This window comes from Ranitomeya imitator, chromosome 1, assembly GCF_032444005.1.
Source record: "Ranitomeya imitator isolate aRanImi1 chromosome 1, aRanImi1.pri, whole genome shotgun sequence".
Classification (NCBI taxonomy): Eukaryota; Metazoa; Chordata; class Amphibia; order Anura; family Dendrobatidae; genus Ranitomeya; species Ranitomeya imitator.
The window spans coordinates 1,115,631,163-1,115,644,770 of record NC_091282.1 but is presented as its reverse complement, the minus strand read 5'-3'; the positions used below and the strand labels follow the sequence as shown (position 1 = coordinate 1,115,644,770).

The following is a 13,608-nucleotide window of genomic DNA, read 5'->3' as shown; positions in this document are numbered from 1 at the left end:
GCTTCGGTCCCTATTCTTTAATCGTCCCCAGAGAGAGTGTGAGTCCCTGATGCAGTACTCTAATATTTTACAAGAGATGTTGAATGAGATGCAGCGACTAGACCCGGGGGCCATGGGGGCGTTCCGGGAGGTAGACCGCTTGCTCCGGGACCAATTCATCACCGGTTTAGCCCATAGACTTCTCCGGGACAAGCTGTTGGAAATGGCCCGGGTTGCACCAGAGTTATCTTTCTGGCAGATTTACCGAGCTGCAGTGGAAAGGGAAGAGAAATCAGCCTATGTTCCCGAGGGGTCAGTGAACAGTGCCCAGCTGGAGGAAGGTGTGTCATCAGGGTCGGGGGGAGAGGGGCTGGTAAGCGTGGTACAAGCTTTGCGTGCTGAGGTGAAGGAGTTGAAGCTGAAATTGTCTCAACTGACAGTTGATCCCGCTTCTACCCCCTCACGGGAACCTCCTGCCCCACCCCCTGGAACGGTGACCCCGCAAATGGCCAGGTCGTCCTATCAGAATGAGTCAAGCCCTCGCCCACGAGGAACAATCACCTGCTGGAAGTGTGGCCGCCAGGGACACATCTCGCGTTACTGCCGGGTGCTTACAGCCCCAGAAACCCCGTCGCCGGCTTTAAACTTCCGGCCGCTGCCATGAGAGGGCAAGCAGCAGCGGCCCCACCCACACAAAGCCCTCGACGGAATGAACAAGATTTGTTTGCATGTAGTCCAGTGATAGAAGCAGAGTTTGAAGGGCGGAAGATGAGGTGCTTAGTTGACACGGGATCCGAATGTACTATAATGCCTCTAGAAGTATATGAGAGATACTTCAGTCGACTAGTGATTCCAGAGGATGGCCGAGTGATACGACTGACCGCTGCAAATAATGGTCAATTGTCAGTCAAAGGGATCGTGTGGATGCAACTAAAAATGTTTGGTCAAGAGCTGGGGCAGAAAGGGGTAGTACTGGTGGATCACCCCCCTAGAAGAGGGATGGAAGTGACGCTCGGAATGAACGTGCTACGAGATTTGAATCACCAGATGTATGCCAGTGAAGGACCCCGATACTGGGCCCGTGCGACAAGTCACCGACCCACACAGAGAATTCTACACCGTCTAGTGCTGAGTTGCGACTTGCTGAAAAGTGCGGTCCCAGGTGGCCGGGTGGGCCGGGTCCGAGTGACTTTGAGGGCCCCGATCCTGCTGGGACCCAGACAAGAGGAACTCTTAATGCTGCCTGTGGGAGCTGCAGAGAGATTGAATGGGCTTGAAGTGCTACTTGAGCCCGCCCGAGAGGGTTCCTCATTTGCCAAGGTACATGTGGCCCGGTCTTTGGCGATTGTGAAGAATGGACGAGTGCCGGTCCGATGCATCAATGTTTTAGATGAAGCTGTTGCAATTCCCGCTGGGACCATACTGGCTGAACTGTTCGTGCCGGCAGAGAAGGTGCCGGAAAATGCAGGGTTCGAATTGCGACCAGACCAACAGTCATCCTGGACATTCGCGGTCGAGGTAGGCCGGACTGAACCTCCTACGGAGGAATGGAATGTTCATGTGATCATGGAGCAGATGGGAGTGGATCGGGAGAAGCTGACCCCCGTGCAGTTGGAGCGGTTGGAGAGAGTTTTGTGGGAACATCAAGAGACATTTTCCCGACATGGAGAGGACTTTGGGTGTACCCAGACGATTGAGCATGAGATTCCAACGGGGGATACTCCACCCATTAGAGAAAGATATCGTCAAATTCCTCCGGCGCTCTATCAAGAGGTGAAGAGCATGGTGGCCAGTATGCTGGACAACCAAGTGATCCGAGAGAGCCGGAGTCCCTGGGCGGCCCCTGTAGTCTTGGTCCGCAAGAAGGATGGGACACTCCGATTTTGTGTGGACTATCGGAAATTGAATGCCCACACCGTACGGGACGCATATCCTTTACCCCGTATTGAAGAATCCCTGTCGGCCCTGGGTCGGGCCAAGTATTTCTCAACGTTGGATTTGGCAAGCGGGTACTGGCAGGTCCCAATGGCTGAAAAAGATCGGGCCAAGACGGCGTTTGTCTTGCCAATGGGGCTCTTTGAGTTCAACCGGATGCCCTTTGGCCTCGCTACCGCCCCAGGAACCTTCCAACGCCTGATGGAACATTGCTTGGGCGATCTAAATTTTGAATCAGTCCTGATATATCTAGACGACATTGTGGTGTTCGGAACCTCATTTGAAGATCATCTGGAGAAGCTGCGTCAAGTTCTCCGGCGGCTCAAGAGCTACGGCCTGAAAATAAAGCCAAAAAAATGTCAACTGTTACGAAACCAGATTGAATATTTGGGGCATCTGGTGACCCCGGACGGGGTACTACCTTTAGCCAGTAAGATTAAGGCAGTACAAGAGTGGCCACCTCCTTGTGACCTGCGAGAAGTGCGGGCCTTCCTGGGCCTAGCAGGATACTATCGGCGGTTTGTGCCTAAATTCTCACAAGTGGTGAGTCCCTTGAATGAACTTTTGAGAGGGACAGCGCTGGGTCCTCGAAATCGCCCCATTCCATGGGGGCCCCTACAGAAAAAGGCATTTGATGGAGTGAAAACCGCCCTAACGAGTGCCCCATTGCTGGCCTACGCCCGGTTTGACACCCCTTTTTTGTTGTATACCGATGGTAGTCTTCATGGGTTGGGGGCAGTACTAGCACAGGTGCAGGACGGCCGAGAACGAGTGATTTCTTATGGCAGCAGATCTTTAAGAGACTCCGAGCGAAATCCGGCTAACTACAGCTCATTCCGGCTGGAATTGCTGGCCCTGGTGTGGGCAATGACAGAACGCTTCGCCGAGTATCTAACAGGAGCTGAGGTGCTAGTCATGACAGATAACAACCCGCTAGCTCACTTAGAGAATGCAAAACTGGGGGCGTTGGAGCAGCGGTGGGTCGCCAGACTGGCCAAGTTCAATTACCGCATTAAATTTCGCTCTGGTCGAGAGAACGGCAATGCAGATGCATTGTCAAGGGTGCCCCTTGGGTCATCCGGGGAAGATGTTGACGAACAACTTGAGGACACTGAAACTCCAGCTTTGGGGCAGATACCTATCTTCCAAAGTGTGGTACACTCAAGTGGGGTGGCCACCGGGATGCCCTGTGTACTGGGTAAAACACCCTCAGATTGGACAAGAGTCCAGGATGAGTGTCCGGACATTGCACTTGTGCGCCGTTGGGTACAAAACAAGGCCTGGCCCAGTGCAGAGGACAAGGCTCAGTTGTCCATGGAAGGAATGAAACTCCTTCGACAATGGGATAAATTGTGTGTGGAGCAAGGTCTTTTGTATCGTAAGGTGTACCTGCCATCGGAGCTGCAGCATCGGTACCAACTGATAATTCCTGTGGGGATGGGGCCGGTGGTCGCTCGTGAGGCGCATGAGAAGGGGGCCCATTTTGGAAGTGAAAAGACACTTCAGTGGTTGCAGCGAGTCCTCTACTGCCCTGAGTTGGGAGGGATGGTGGCCGACGCATGTCGGCAGTGCCGAATTTGTGGGCTCAACAAAAGCCCTGAGCAGCGGGCTCCCACACAGTCTATTAAGACTTCAGCTCCACTGGAGCTACTCATGATTGACTACGTGTTGATAGGGTACTCTACGTCAGGGTACTCCTATTGCCTGGTGATGACAGATCACTTTACCAAGTATGCTGTAGCGGTGCCGACAAGAGATCAGACGGCCAAGTCGGCGGCTGAGGCAGTGTGCCGACATTTCTTCCAAGTGTTCGGGTGTCCGCAGAGAATACATTCAGATCAAGGGGCCTGCTTTCAGGGGACGCTGATGAAAGAGTTGCACCAGCTCTATGGTATCGAGCAGTCGAGAACAACGCCTTACCACCCTCAGGGTAACGGGGCGTGTGAGCGTTTTAATCGGACCCTGTTGCAAATGTTGAGGTCCTTAGAGAGTCAGCAACAGACATGCTGGCCTGAGTATCTCCCCGAATTGATGTGGGCTTACAATAACAGGGTGCACAGTACTACTGGTTACTCACCACACATGTTGATGTTTGGTAGACCTGGCCGAGACATTGAGGATTTGAACATGCCAGATCCCTCCTCCGCCCCCCTTCGGACTGCATCCGAGTGGGTACGAGAGCATCGGCGGCGGTTGAGGGTGGTGCATCAGGTGGTGGGCGACCGCCTTCGACAGGTGGTCCATAAGGACACGCGACCTGTACAAACAGAGCTGTTCTCTCCGGGGGACAGAGTGTTGGTGAGGACAAAACGACGGTCAGGAAAGCTGAGTGACCGATGGGAGGCGATACCGTATCTGATAAAAAAACAGGTGAACCCTGAGATTCCAGTGTACGAGGTCAAACCGGTGGGGACAGGGGGGCCAACCCGTAATTTGCATCGTAACATGTTACAACGGTGCTGGTTTGAAGATTCGGCGCCTACTCCCCTAGAGCCAGAGGCCATGTTCCAAGGGGCGGAAGCTCTGAATGATCTTGAGTTTGATGGTGTGTTTACTCCTGCGCCTGCTTATTTGCCCCCTGTGACCGATCTGGCCTCGGGTGATGAGAATGTTGGGGATATGGAGGATGTTGTTGAGGAGAGTGCATCAGGTCAACTGCTTGGTCCTGACGCTGTATCACAGGACATCGAGCCGCAGGAGGAGACAACTCCACTTACGGCCACTAACACGACCACGGAAGAGACTCTAGCTCCCTCTAAGGTCGCACCTGTTGATGTAGGACTCAGGAGAACTACACGATCTACGGCAGGAATACCGCCTCAGCGATATGCTCAAGATGAATTTGAGTGGGAAGGTATGTCGAGGACGCCAACCTCTAGTGGGGTGGCATGTAAGAGGGTGAACTGTAGTCCCACTGAGAGGGCACTAGGACCCTGTGGTTTTTGCCTGTTGCAGCAGAGGACAGACCTCCCAGAGACAATGTGTGCTGCGGGGTGGGGTCTAGTGTCTCGAGTGTAAAGTGAAAGTGAGAAGTGAGAGCTGAGAGAGAAAAGGCGGGAAGAAAAGGAGAAGCTGCTGTGAGATCTTAAAAAGAGACTGTGTGGATTTACTGCAAGTGTTTTTGGAGGAAAAGAAGCTTTTGAGAGACTTTTTGTTGCTAACGTTCCCCTGGAGAAGAGCTAACCTTTTGTTTAACTCTGTGAGAGACTTGTGTGGCTAACGTTCCCCTGGAGAAGAGCTAACCTTTTGTTTAACTCTGTGAGAGACTTGTGTTGCTAACGTTTCCTGGAGAGGAGCTAACCCTTTATCTAAGTAAAGACGGAGACTTTGCTAAGAACCCAGTACGAATTTGGAAGTCTGTGGATTCCCTGTGCATTGAGTGGAGGAACAAGTCTGGACAGACTGCTGATACAGAGACGGACGGATTGTCGTGGAAGCATTCCTAGGAGCTACAGAAGCAGAGACTACATCGTGAGACCACTAACTAAGTCCCCGGCGTTTGGGCTCGGCATCGGCCGACAAGACAAGAGGAGCTTGCTGTAACTTATTGGCGCTGAAGATAAGGATTGGCTGCAGCCTGTGCGGATTCCTGCCTGAGAGGAAATCCATTTCAGGATACGGTACCATAGTTATAGATACCCGGGTATCTCTGCTCAGAGTGTAAAATTGTTACTTTAGAGGTGTATCTTATATTAGAGTTGTGTAAGTTATACTCAATGTGCCATTCCAGGGGCTCCTTTAATAACACTACATTCAATTTACACTTGTTCCTGTTTTTAGTTGCCTGTTAGGTAAATTTCTTACTAGTCTGTTGAAGTACACAGTTCTCAGGAGACCTTGGAGTGGCACAGTGATTTCAGCTGCTGCTGAATTAGTGTATCTTTGGGGTGCATCTGCCTTAATATTCTCCATATTACCTTGATTAATTTGCCTTTGAGTAAATACCGTTGGAGATTTCTGCCTTGGTCTTGGTTTGTGACTCACTGGATCTTATTCGGACCTCTGGTCATTACACCTCCATGCCACGCCGCATTGAAGCAGTCATTTCTGCCAAAGGATTCCCGACCAAGTATTGAGTGCATAACTGAACATTATTATTTGATGGTTTTTTTGTTTGTTATTAAAAAACACTTTTATTTGATTGGATGGGTGAAATATGCTAATTTATTGAGACAGGTTTTTTGGGTTATCAGGAGTTGTATGCCAAAATCATCAGTATTAAAACAATAAAAGACCTGACAAATTTCAGTTGGTGGATAATGAATCTATAATATATGAAAGTTTAATTGTAATCATTACATTATGGTAAATAATGAAATTTAACACTATATGCTAATTTTTTGAGAAGGACCTGTATATCAGTCCATGAATTGGATGTCATCCGAGTGCGGTGCGATTTTTATCACGGACCTACAGACATGAATGGGCAACTGCCATACAATTCTTGGAGGCAAATCATGCATGCTGTGCTTGCTGTGATGAAAAAATTGGACATGTGCACAGCCCCATAGAATAACATGAGTACAAGTGCTGTCGATCAAATCCACAGATAGCACTCATCAGCACGAGGCCTAACAGTGCAGGAGCCGAGTCACTGCAGCTTTCCGGCCCTCCTTAGGCTACTTTCACACTAGCGTCATACTCGGCCCGTCGCAGTGCACCGGGCCGAGGTACCGACGCTAGCAGTGAAAGCGCCGCACAACGGGGGCAGCGGATGCATTTTTCCAGCGCATCTGCTGCCCCATTGTGAGGTGCGGGGAGCTGGGGGAGGAGTTCCAGCCGCGCATGCGCGGTCGGAAATGGCGGACCGTCGGAAGCAAAAAACGTTACATGTAACGTTTTTTGCTCCCGGCGGTCCGCCACAACACGGCGCAACCGTCGCACGACGGTTGCGACGTGTGCCAATGCGTCGCAATGCGTCGCTAATGTTAGTCTATGGGGCAAAAACGCATCCTGCAGACAACTTTGCAGGATGCGTTTTTCCCCTAAACGACGCATTGCGACGTATTGAAAAAAACGCTAGTGTGAAAGTAGCCTTACAGTCTCGCTTGTCACGAGGGCCATCACTGCCAGCCTATCATCCTGGTGACAAGCACGACTATATTGTTTTCCATTCTACATGAGGGTGTCTAGAGGAGTCACAGTGAGAGCGCTGTGCAGAGACGGCTCCTACATACTTAACACCACTCATAGTCGGGAGAGCCATACATAAGATACAGCGTACTGATCTAAGCACTGTATCTATTTTTTCACAAGGGCAGAAAAATACGGTAAATAATCCTTTTACAATATGTTTCCAAATTTTATTTCCAGTTTAAAAGTGAAAAAAAGTTTTGTTACTTTTTAAACTAAAGTCATTAATTGTGATAAATACTTTTGTTATTCTGTCTTCTCTCAGCAACTATGTGTCATATGAAAATGTGACGAGTAAACATGGAGCTGGAGGGTTTATGCCATATGGCATGACTGGCATGTTGGCTGGCGCAGCCACTTGCTTCTACGCCTTCGTTGGATTTGACTGCATTGCTACAACCGGTAAGAACTAGCCGCATGCAACCTTTAAATAGACGTCAGACTACTTGATAGCCCTATTGAATGAAGCTGGCTGTAATACCAGCAGGGGCTAGACAGTAATCTTCACGGGTAAGACGGACAAGTGGCATGATCAGCAGTGTATGTATATACCGTGCATTTATTATATTACCATCACCCATAGCGCATGAATGCCGTGTTATGATACTGCTTGTTCATGATGCCATGTTTTATATCATTTCTCAACATGAAAAGTGTCGTTTATTATTTATGTTTTACATTTTACTATCATTTTAAAGATATTTCTTTTTTATTTTTTGATAAAATTGCAGCTAGAGTCTGTGTAATATTATGCCTGTCCTGTGACACAGCATTATTTATTAGACTTTGTGTACGGGTATATTTTCTAAACAGTTTCTCTAACCTGTTGTAAAATCTTTCTAACAGTTAATACCTACCCATCTTGTCACAGGAGAGTATGACAGAATGGCAGAAAATGGGAACACTTCTGGTGGAGGGCAGCAAAGGGGTTAAAGGGATTCTGTCGCCATTTTTTTCCCACCTCATCTCAAAGCAGCATCATGTAAAGAAAGAGACCCTGATTCCAGCGATGTGTCACTTAGTTTTCTAGGTGCAGAAGTTGTGACACAATCAGAGTTTTTAGATGTAGCAGAGCTCAGAAAGCTGGCCCTACAGCTTTCTGTGTACATTATATACAGAGCTGGGGCCAGAGTTGGACCAGGATTCACAAGGCAGCTAGTCCTGTAGTGATAATCTCCTGCTGATAAATCACTGGTTGTATTGAAACAGTAGCACACAGCCTAGTAAGTGACACATCACTGGAATCAGTATCCGAGCACCAACCTCATGTTGCCCTCTTATTCCATAGCAAAAACCTGTTGACAGATTCCCTTTAATATTTTATAACTTAGGTCTAGCGGGTTACTCTTCTCTACAGGCTTCAACATTGTCCAGGTTGTAACTTCATGATTCCTTCTTGCACTGATTGTAGAGATGAGAGGGACAGAGAGTATGGAGGAACGCTAACTGTACAGCTGGACAATTGCATTCTCCTTTGTGTGATGGGCCACAGCATTTCAGGAGCGATCTGTCCGATTATTATTATCATCCAAGATGCTAAATATATAACAAGAGTCTGGAAAAAAGGAGAACACGTATATATAATGATCCCCCAGACTCAGTATAATCGCTCCAAATATCAAATATGACAAAAAGGGAGAAATGGGAGCATATAGTCAATTTGTAAAAAAGACCAACTTTATTTATACAAAACCTTAAAAGAGAGGTATAAGACATAAATATACGTAATAATATAACCACAACATAGCATGAATAGGGGAAGGAGACAACCCACATCCCACCCCCCAAAAAGCAATAGAGTAATCAGATGGACGTAATTAAACACCAGGAGGGCACCTAAACGGGTGACCACACAAAAACACCAGATAGGTAAAAGCAAAAAACACACTGGCCAAAAGCAGAAATGCTTAACAAATGGGTGACAATAAATGTAAAGGGCTAGATGAAACGTATATACTACCGCTCATGGACCCCGCCACACCAACCCATATCATATGTAAGAAGTAATGAGGTAGTACTGTGTGACGGGAAACCACCGCTATCTATGGCACCCATAAAAAGTACACAGCCAGAGTGTAGGACGGCCAAAAAGACGGCCTATTCAGACACAAATAAGAAAAAACGCCTGGTGCTCACCTAGTGTCCGTAGGGGGGAGAAGGATGAGGGGATCCCGCCGGTGTAAAACGCCCCTTGAGGAAGCGGCGTGTTTACGCCGCGAAACGCGCGTCGGGGCGTTTTACACCGGCGGGATCCCCTCATCCTTCTCCCCCCTACGGACACTAGGTGAGCACCAGGCGTTTTTTCTTATTTGTGTCTGAATAGGCCGTCTTTTTGGCCGTTCTACACTCTGGCTGTGTACTTTTTATGGGTGCCATAGATAGCGGTGGTTTCCCGTCACACAGTACTACCTCATTACTTCTTACATATGATATGGGTTGGTGTGGCGGGGTCCATGAGCGGTAGTATATACGTTTCATCTAGCCCTTTACATTTATTGTCACCCATTTGTTAAGCATTTCTGCTTTTGGCCAGTGTGTTTTTTGCTTTTACCTATCTGGTGTTTTTGTGTGGTCACCCGTTTAGGTGCCCTCCTGGTGTTTAATTACGTCCATCTGATTACTCTATTGCTTTTTGGGGGGTGGGATGTGGGTTGTCTCCTTCCCCTATTCATGCTATGTTGTGGTTATATTATTACGTCTTATACCGATTATTATTATGCAGGAGTTCAGGCAGTCTACATGGCAGCAGACTTTACCTGAGCAGAGGGAGCTTCAAGGCGTCGACTCCATCCCTTGACTGCCCTCTGGGCCTTTTATAATTATTAACTGCGCCACAGCTGTCACCTGACCTTGTGTCTCCTCCAATCTCTCCCCCCCTCAGGAACCATGCATTTTGTTTTGAAGTTCCTGCTGATGCACCTCTTGCTACTTTCTCTTGTCCTTCAATATTTAACCAGTAGATGGTGGTGCGTGCTTCACTCTGTGGGAATATCTCATCTGTCCATCTCCTTACAGTATAACACCCCTTTAGGGTCACCAGCCCAATAACTTCTGGAGGCGCCAATCCTTTTTTTGAGAAAAACAGATTTACCAGTGCCGTTACCAGTGTGAAATTCGCCCTTGTATTTATTGGTCAGTCTTGCCTACTATAATTATAAATGGCACAGCGGCATATTGGCTTCACCTAAAAAGTTCAAATACAGTAAATACACTTAAAAAAAGCATTTTTTTACTCATAAACTTGTATGTTGGTTAAAGGGTTAGTCCCAAGATAGTAAGCTATTCTCTGTAGAAAGGATAACATACTGATCACTGAGGTCTGATAATTGGGAAGCGCAACAATCCCGAGACCGGTAGCGCGCCATCTTTCAATGAGTAGAGCTGCACATACTCAATCTCCGCTCATTCACTGTCTATGGGACTGCTGGATAAAGACGAGCGCAGCGCTGTAGTCAGCTATCTCTGGCAGTCCCATAGACAATGGATGGAGAAGATGTGCACTTTTGCTACCTTCAAGATGGCACTCTATAGATCCTGGCCCTGATATTCAGAGCCCTGTTCTCAGGATATCTGGGGGTCGCATTGATTGTAACCCAGGTATCAATGGGAATAAACCTTTTGACAATAATTGTCTGATCTGTGGAGGTCTGACTGGTGGGAGCCAGTTATTGGGCATGTATGTAGGTGGGTATGTAGGTGGGCATGTATGTTACTCTCTATTGCAGTGAATTGGAGATAATAAACAGCTAAGCTGATTCTGCTTATCTCATGCGCCATAATTAATAGTGACCGTATATTCATAACCCCCTGTGTAGCAGGAATGGACGATCAGACAGCTCATTATAAGTTCTTTGTGGCTACAGTCATCGATTCACCACATGCTTGTTAAAAAAACCAAACATTTCAGTAGATTGGTTTGTAGCCAGGGAAGCTTAGACTATGGCGGTCAGCGTTCCCTCCACATCAGTTTGCTGTATGTAACACATTAATGTAAAATGTATGGCTGCATCTCCTGACCGGAGACCGGCTTCATTAATATACAGTATTGGAATGATATGTATACAGAACTATGAAGATAACGCATGTATAGACCATGTGGGGTCACTGATCACGCCATCTTTCTCACCTGTACTTTGACCTGTTTATCTGCAGGAGAGGAAGTGCGAAATCCACAAAGAGCAATACCCATTGGGATCGTGACCTCCTTGCTGGTGTGCTTTATGGCGTATTTTGGTGTGTCAGCGGCCCTGACCTTAATGATGCCCTACTACCTGCTAGATGAGAAGAGTCCGCTTCCTGTCGCCTTTCAGTATGTGGGCTGGGGCCCTGCGAAATACGTGGTGGCTATAGGGTCTCTCTGTGCGCTGTCAACCAGGTAAGCACCTGATCAGTATCTCCACATGGACTTGCATCACTGGTGGGTAAAGTACACGTTTCTGCCAATATGGAGAACTCATACTCAGTATCTGACTGATCTCGGACTTCAGAGGCCCATGCATGTTCATGTGATATCATCGGTGTGCACTGAATCCATACAGTGGATATGTATGGGGAAAGTCGTTATCCCCTTACAGCTTTGATCATTGATTGGGGGACCTGATTGTAGCAAAGTCTATTTAGCTCTTTTCTCAACAACAGTAATACATTTATTTTTAAAATGAGGGTCCGCAGATATCCATTCACTGATTCGCGGCCGCCTTCAAAGGACTCAGTGGAGACTGGGCTGCACTTCTAGTCTGTTAAGCCTCATTCACACATCCGTGTTTAAACACGTACGTAAAAAAAATGGCACCGCTGTCATCAGATTTTTGGATCAGTTTGTCATCAGTGTACGGTCCGTGTGTCCGTTTTTACCATCAGTGTATGGACCGTGTGTCCGTTTTTACCATCAGTGTACGGTCCGTGTGTCAGTTTTTACCATCAGTGTACGGTCCGTGTGTCCGTTTTTACCATCAGTGTATGGACCGTGTGTCCGTTTTTACCATCAGTGTACGGTCCGTGTGTCCGTTTTTACCATCAGTGTACGGTCCGTGTGTCCGTTTTTACCATCAGTGTACGGTCCGTGTGTCAGTTTTTACCATAAGTGTACGGTCCGTGTGTCCGTTTTTACCATCAGTGTACGGTCCGTGTGTCAGTTTTTACCATAAGTGTACGGTCCGTGTGTCCGTTTTTACCATCAGTGTACGGATTTATTGTCCATTTTTACCATCAGTGTACGGTCCCTGTGTCCGTTTTTACCATCAGTGTACAGTCCGTATGTCAGTTTTTACCATCAGTGTATGGTCTATTGTCCATTTTTACCATCAGTGTACGGTCCGTGTGTCCGTCTTTACCATCAGTACGTCAACAGTGTTTTTCACGGATAGATAAATAAACTTCCCCTATAGTTTGCAATGTTAAATATGGACAACACATGAATGGCACATGGTAACTTGCTAAACAGACGTCTGATTGAGGCCTTACAGAAAGTACCCAGGACCTGACCTTCATTGTAATCCCATGGAGACTGCACGTTGGTGAACAAGGATTGCGGGACCCCCACTTTTCCATATATGTATAAGTCCCTGGAGTGGATATGCCATTTATGTTTAAGGTTGAAAATACTCCTTTAAAGTGAACATGACATCTTTATCAACACCTACAAACTAGTTACATGGCTGCATCTGTCTTCTAATGGCGATCACAGGCAACCCAGTTTGGGAAAGGTTGCAGTATATAGTGATACTCACCTTTTCATACTTTTGTTGCATACCCAAAGGATCTTGACTAGTCAAAAAGGCATTCCCTACAGGACACAGCGATTTTGGGCTTGATCTTAAAGGAACTCTCTCAGCACAGAACAAGTGTTCGAATTAAGTCCCGCGGCTCAGTGGTTCATGGCAGGGCCAATCATTTAAATACACTTTCCACCTGCTTGGTTTCCATCTACAGTATGCAGCAGCTGGCATGTAGGTAGAGATCCACTGCGCATGCCCAAGGTCGCGGTGTTCACAAGCAACCACAGGATGCAAAGTCCGAGAAAGAGGGAGTGAGGCCAGATGAAGGATCACAGTGGGCCTCAGTGGGCGTGCTATCGGCACAACTGGACCGCCTGTAGTGCTTGTTGACTTTTCAACTAGGCAAAGTCCTTTGGAAATGTTATGAAAGAAGTATGAAAAGGTGAGTAACTGATTATCATGTAATCTTTCCCTACATATTGGGGTTGCCTGTTCAGCATTAAAAGACAGCTGCCATATAATAAGATTGTAGGTGGTGATCCAGCTGTCAGGTTACCTTTAAGCAAAAATGAAGACAAAAATAAAGGAACCACTAAAGGAAAAATGGAACAAAATGTTAAATTAAGTCTTTTGTTCGGCCAACTGATAAGTTGTTATATTCGGCTAAAACTACTTCACTTGTGTTGTCACCAAGCTTTTATAGACTCAAAAAGCAAATCTGTCTTGTGCAGTAATATGGGAGTAGGTTCAGAATAAATGAATCAATATGGAAGATTTGAAGGAAGCAAGATCTTTCTTAAGAATACAGTGGGTACGGAAAGTATTCAGACCCCTTTAAATTTTT

The 13,608-nt window shown here is 47.2% G+C and overlaps 1 protein-coding gene across 5 annotated transcripts in view; it reads left to right on the top strand.

Moving 5' to 3' along the window:
* Positions 1 to 13,608, top strand: part of SLC7A2 (solute carrier family 7 member 2) — a 155,736-nt gene that overhangs the window by 95,714 nt on the left and 46,414 nt on the right. For all 5 annotated transcript variants that reach the window (XM_069744398.1, XM_069744401.1, XM_069744402.1 and 2 more), the window contains exons 5-6: positions 7,313 to 7,449; positions 11,200 to 11,422. In XM_069744398.1, the coding sequence (XP_069600499.1) occupies positions 7,313 to 7,449; positions 11,200 to 11,422 (360 nt within the window). The remainder of the gene's footprint in view (positions 1 to 7,312; positions 7,450 to 11,199; positions 11,423 to 13,608) is intronic.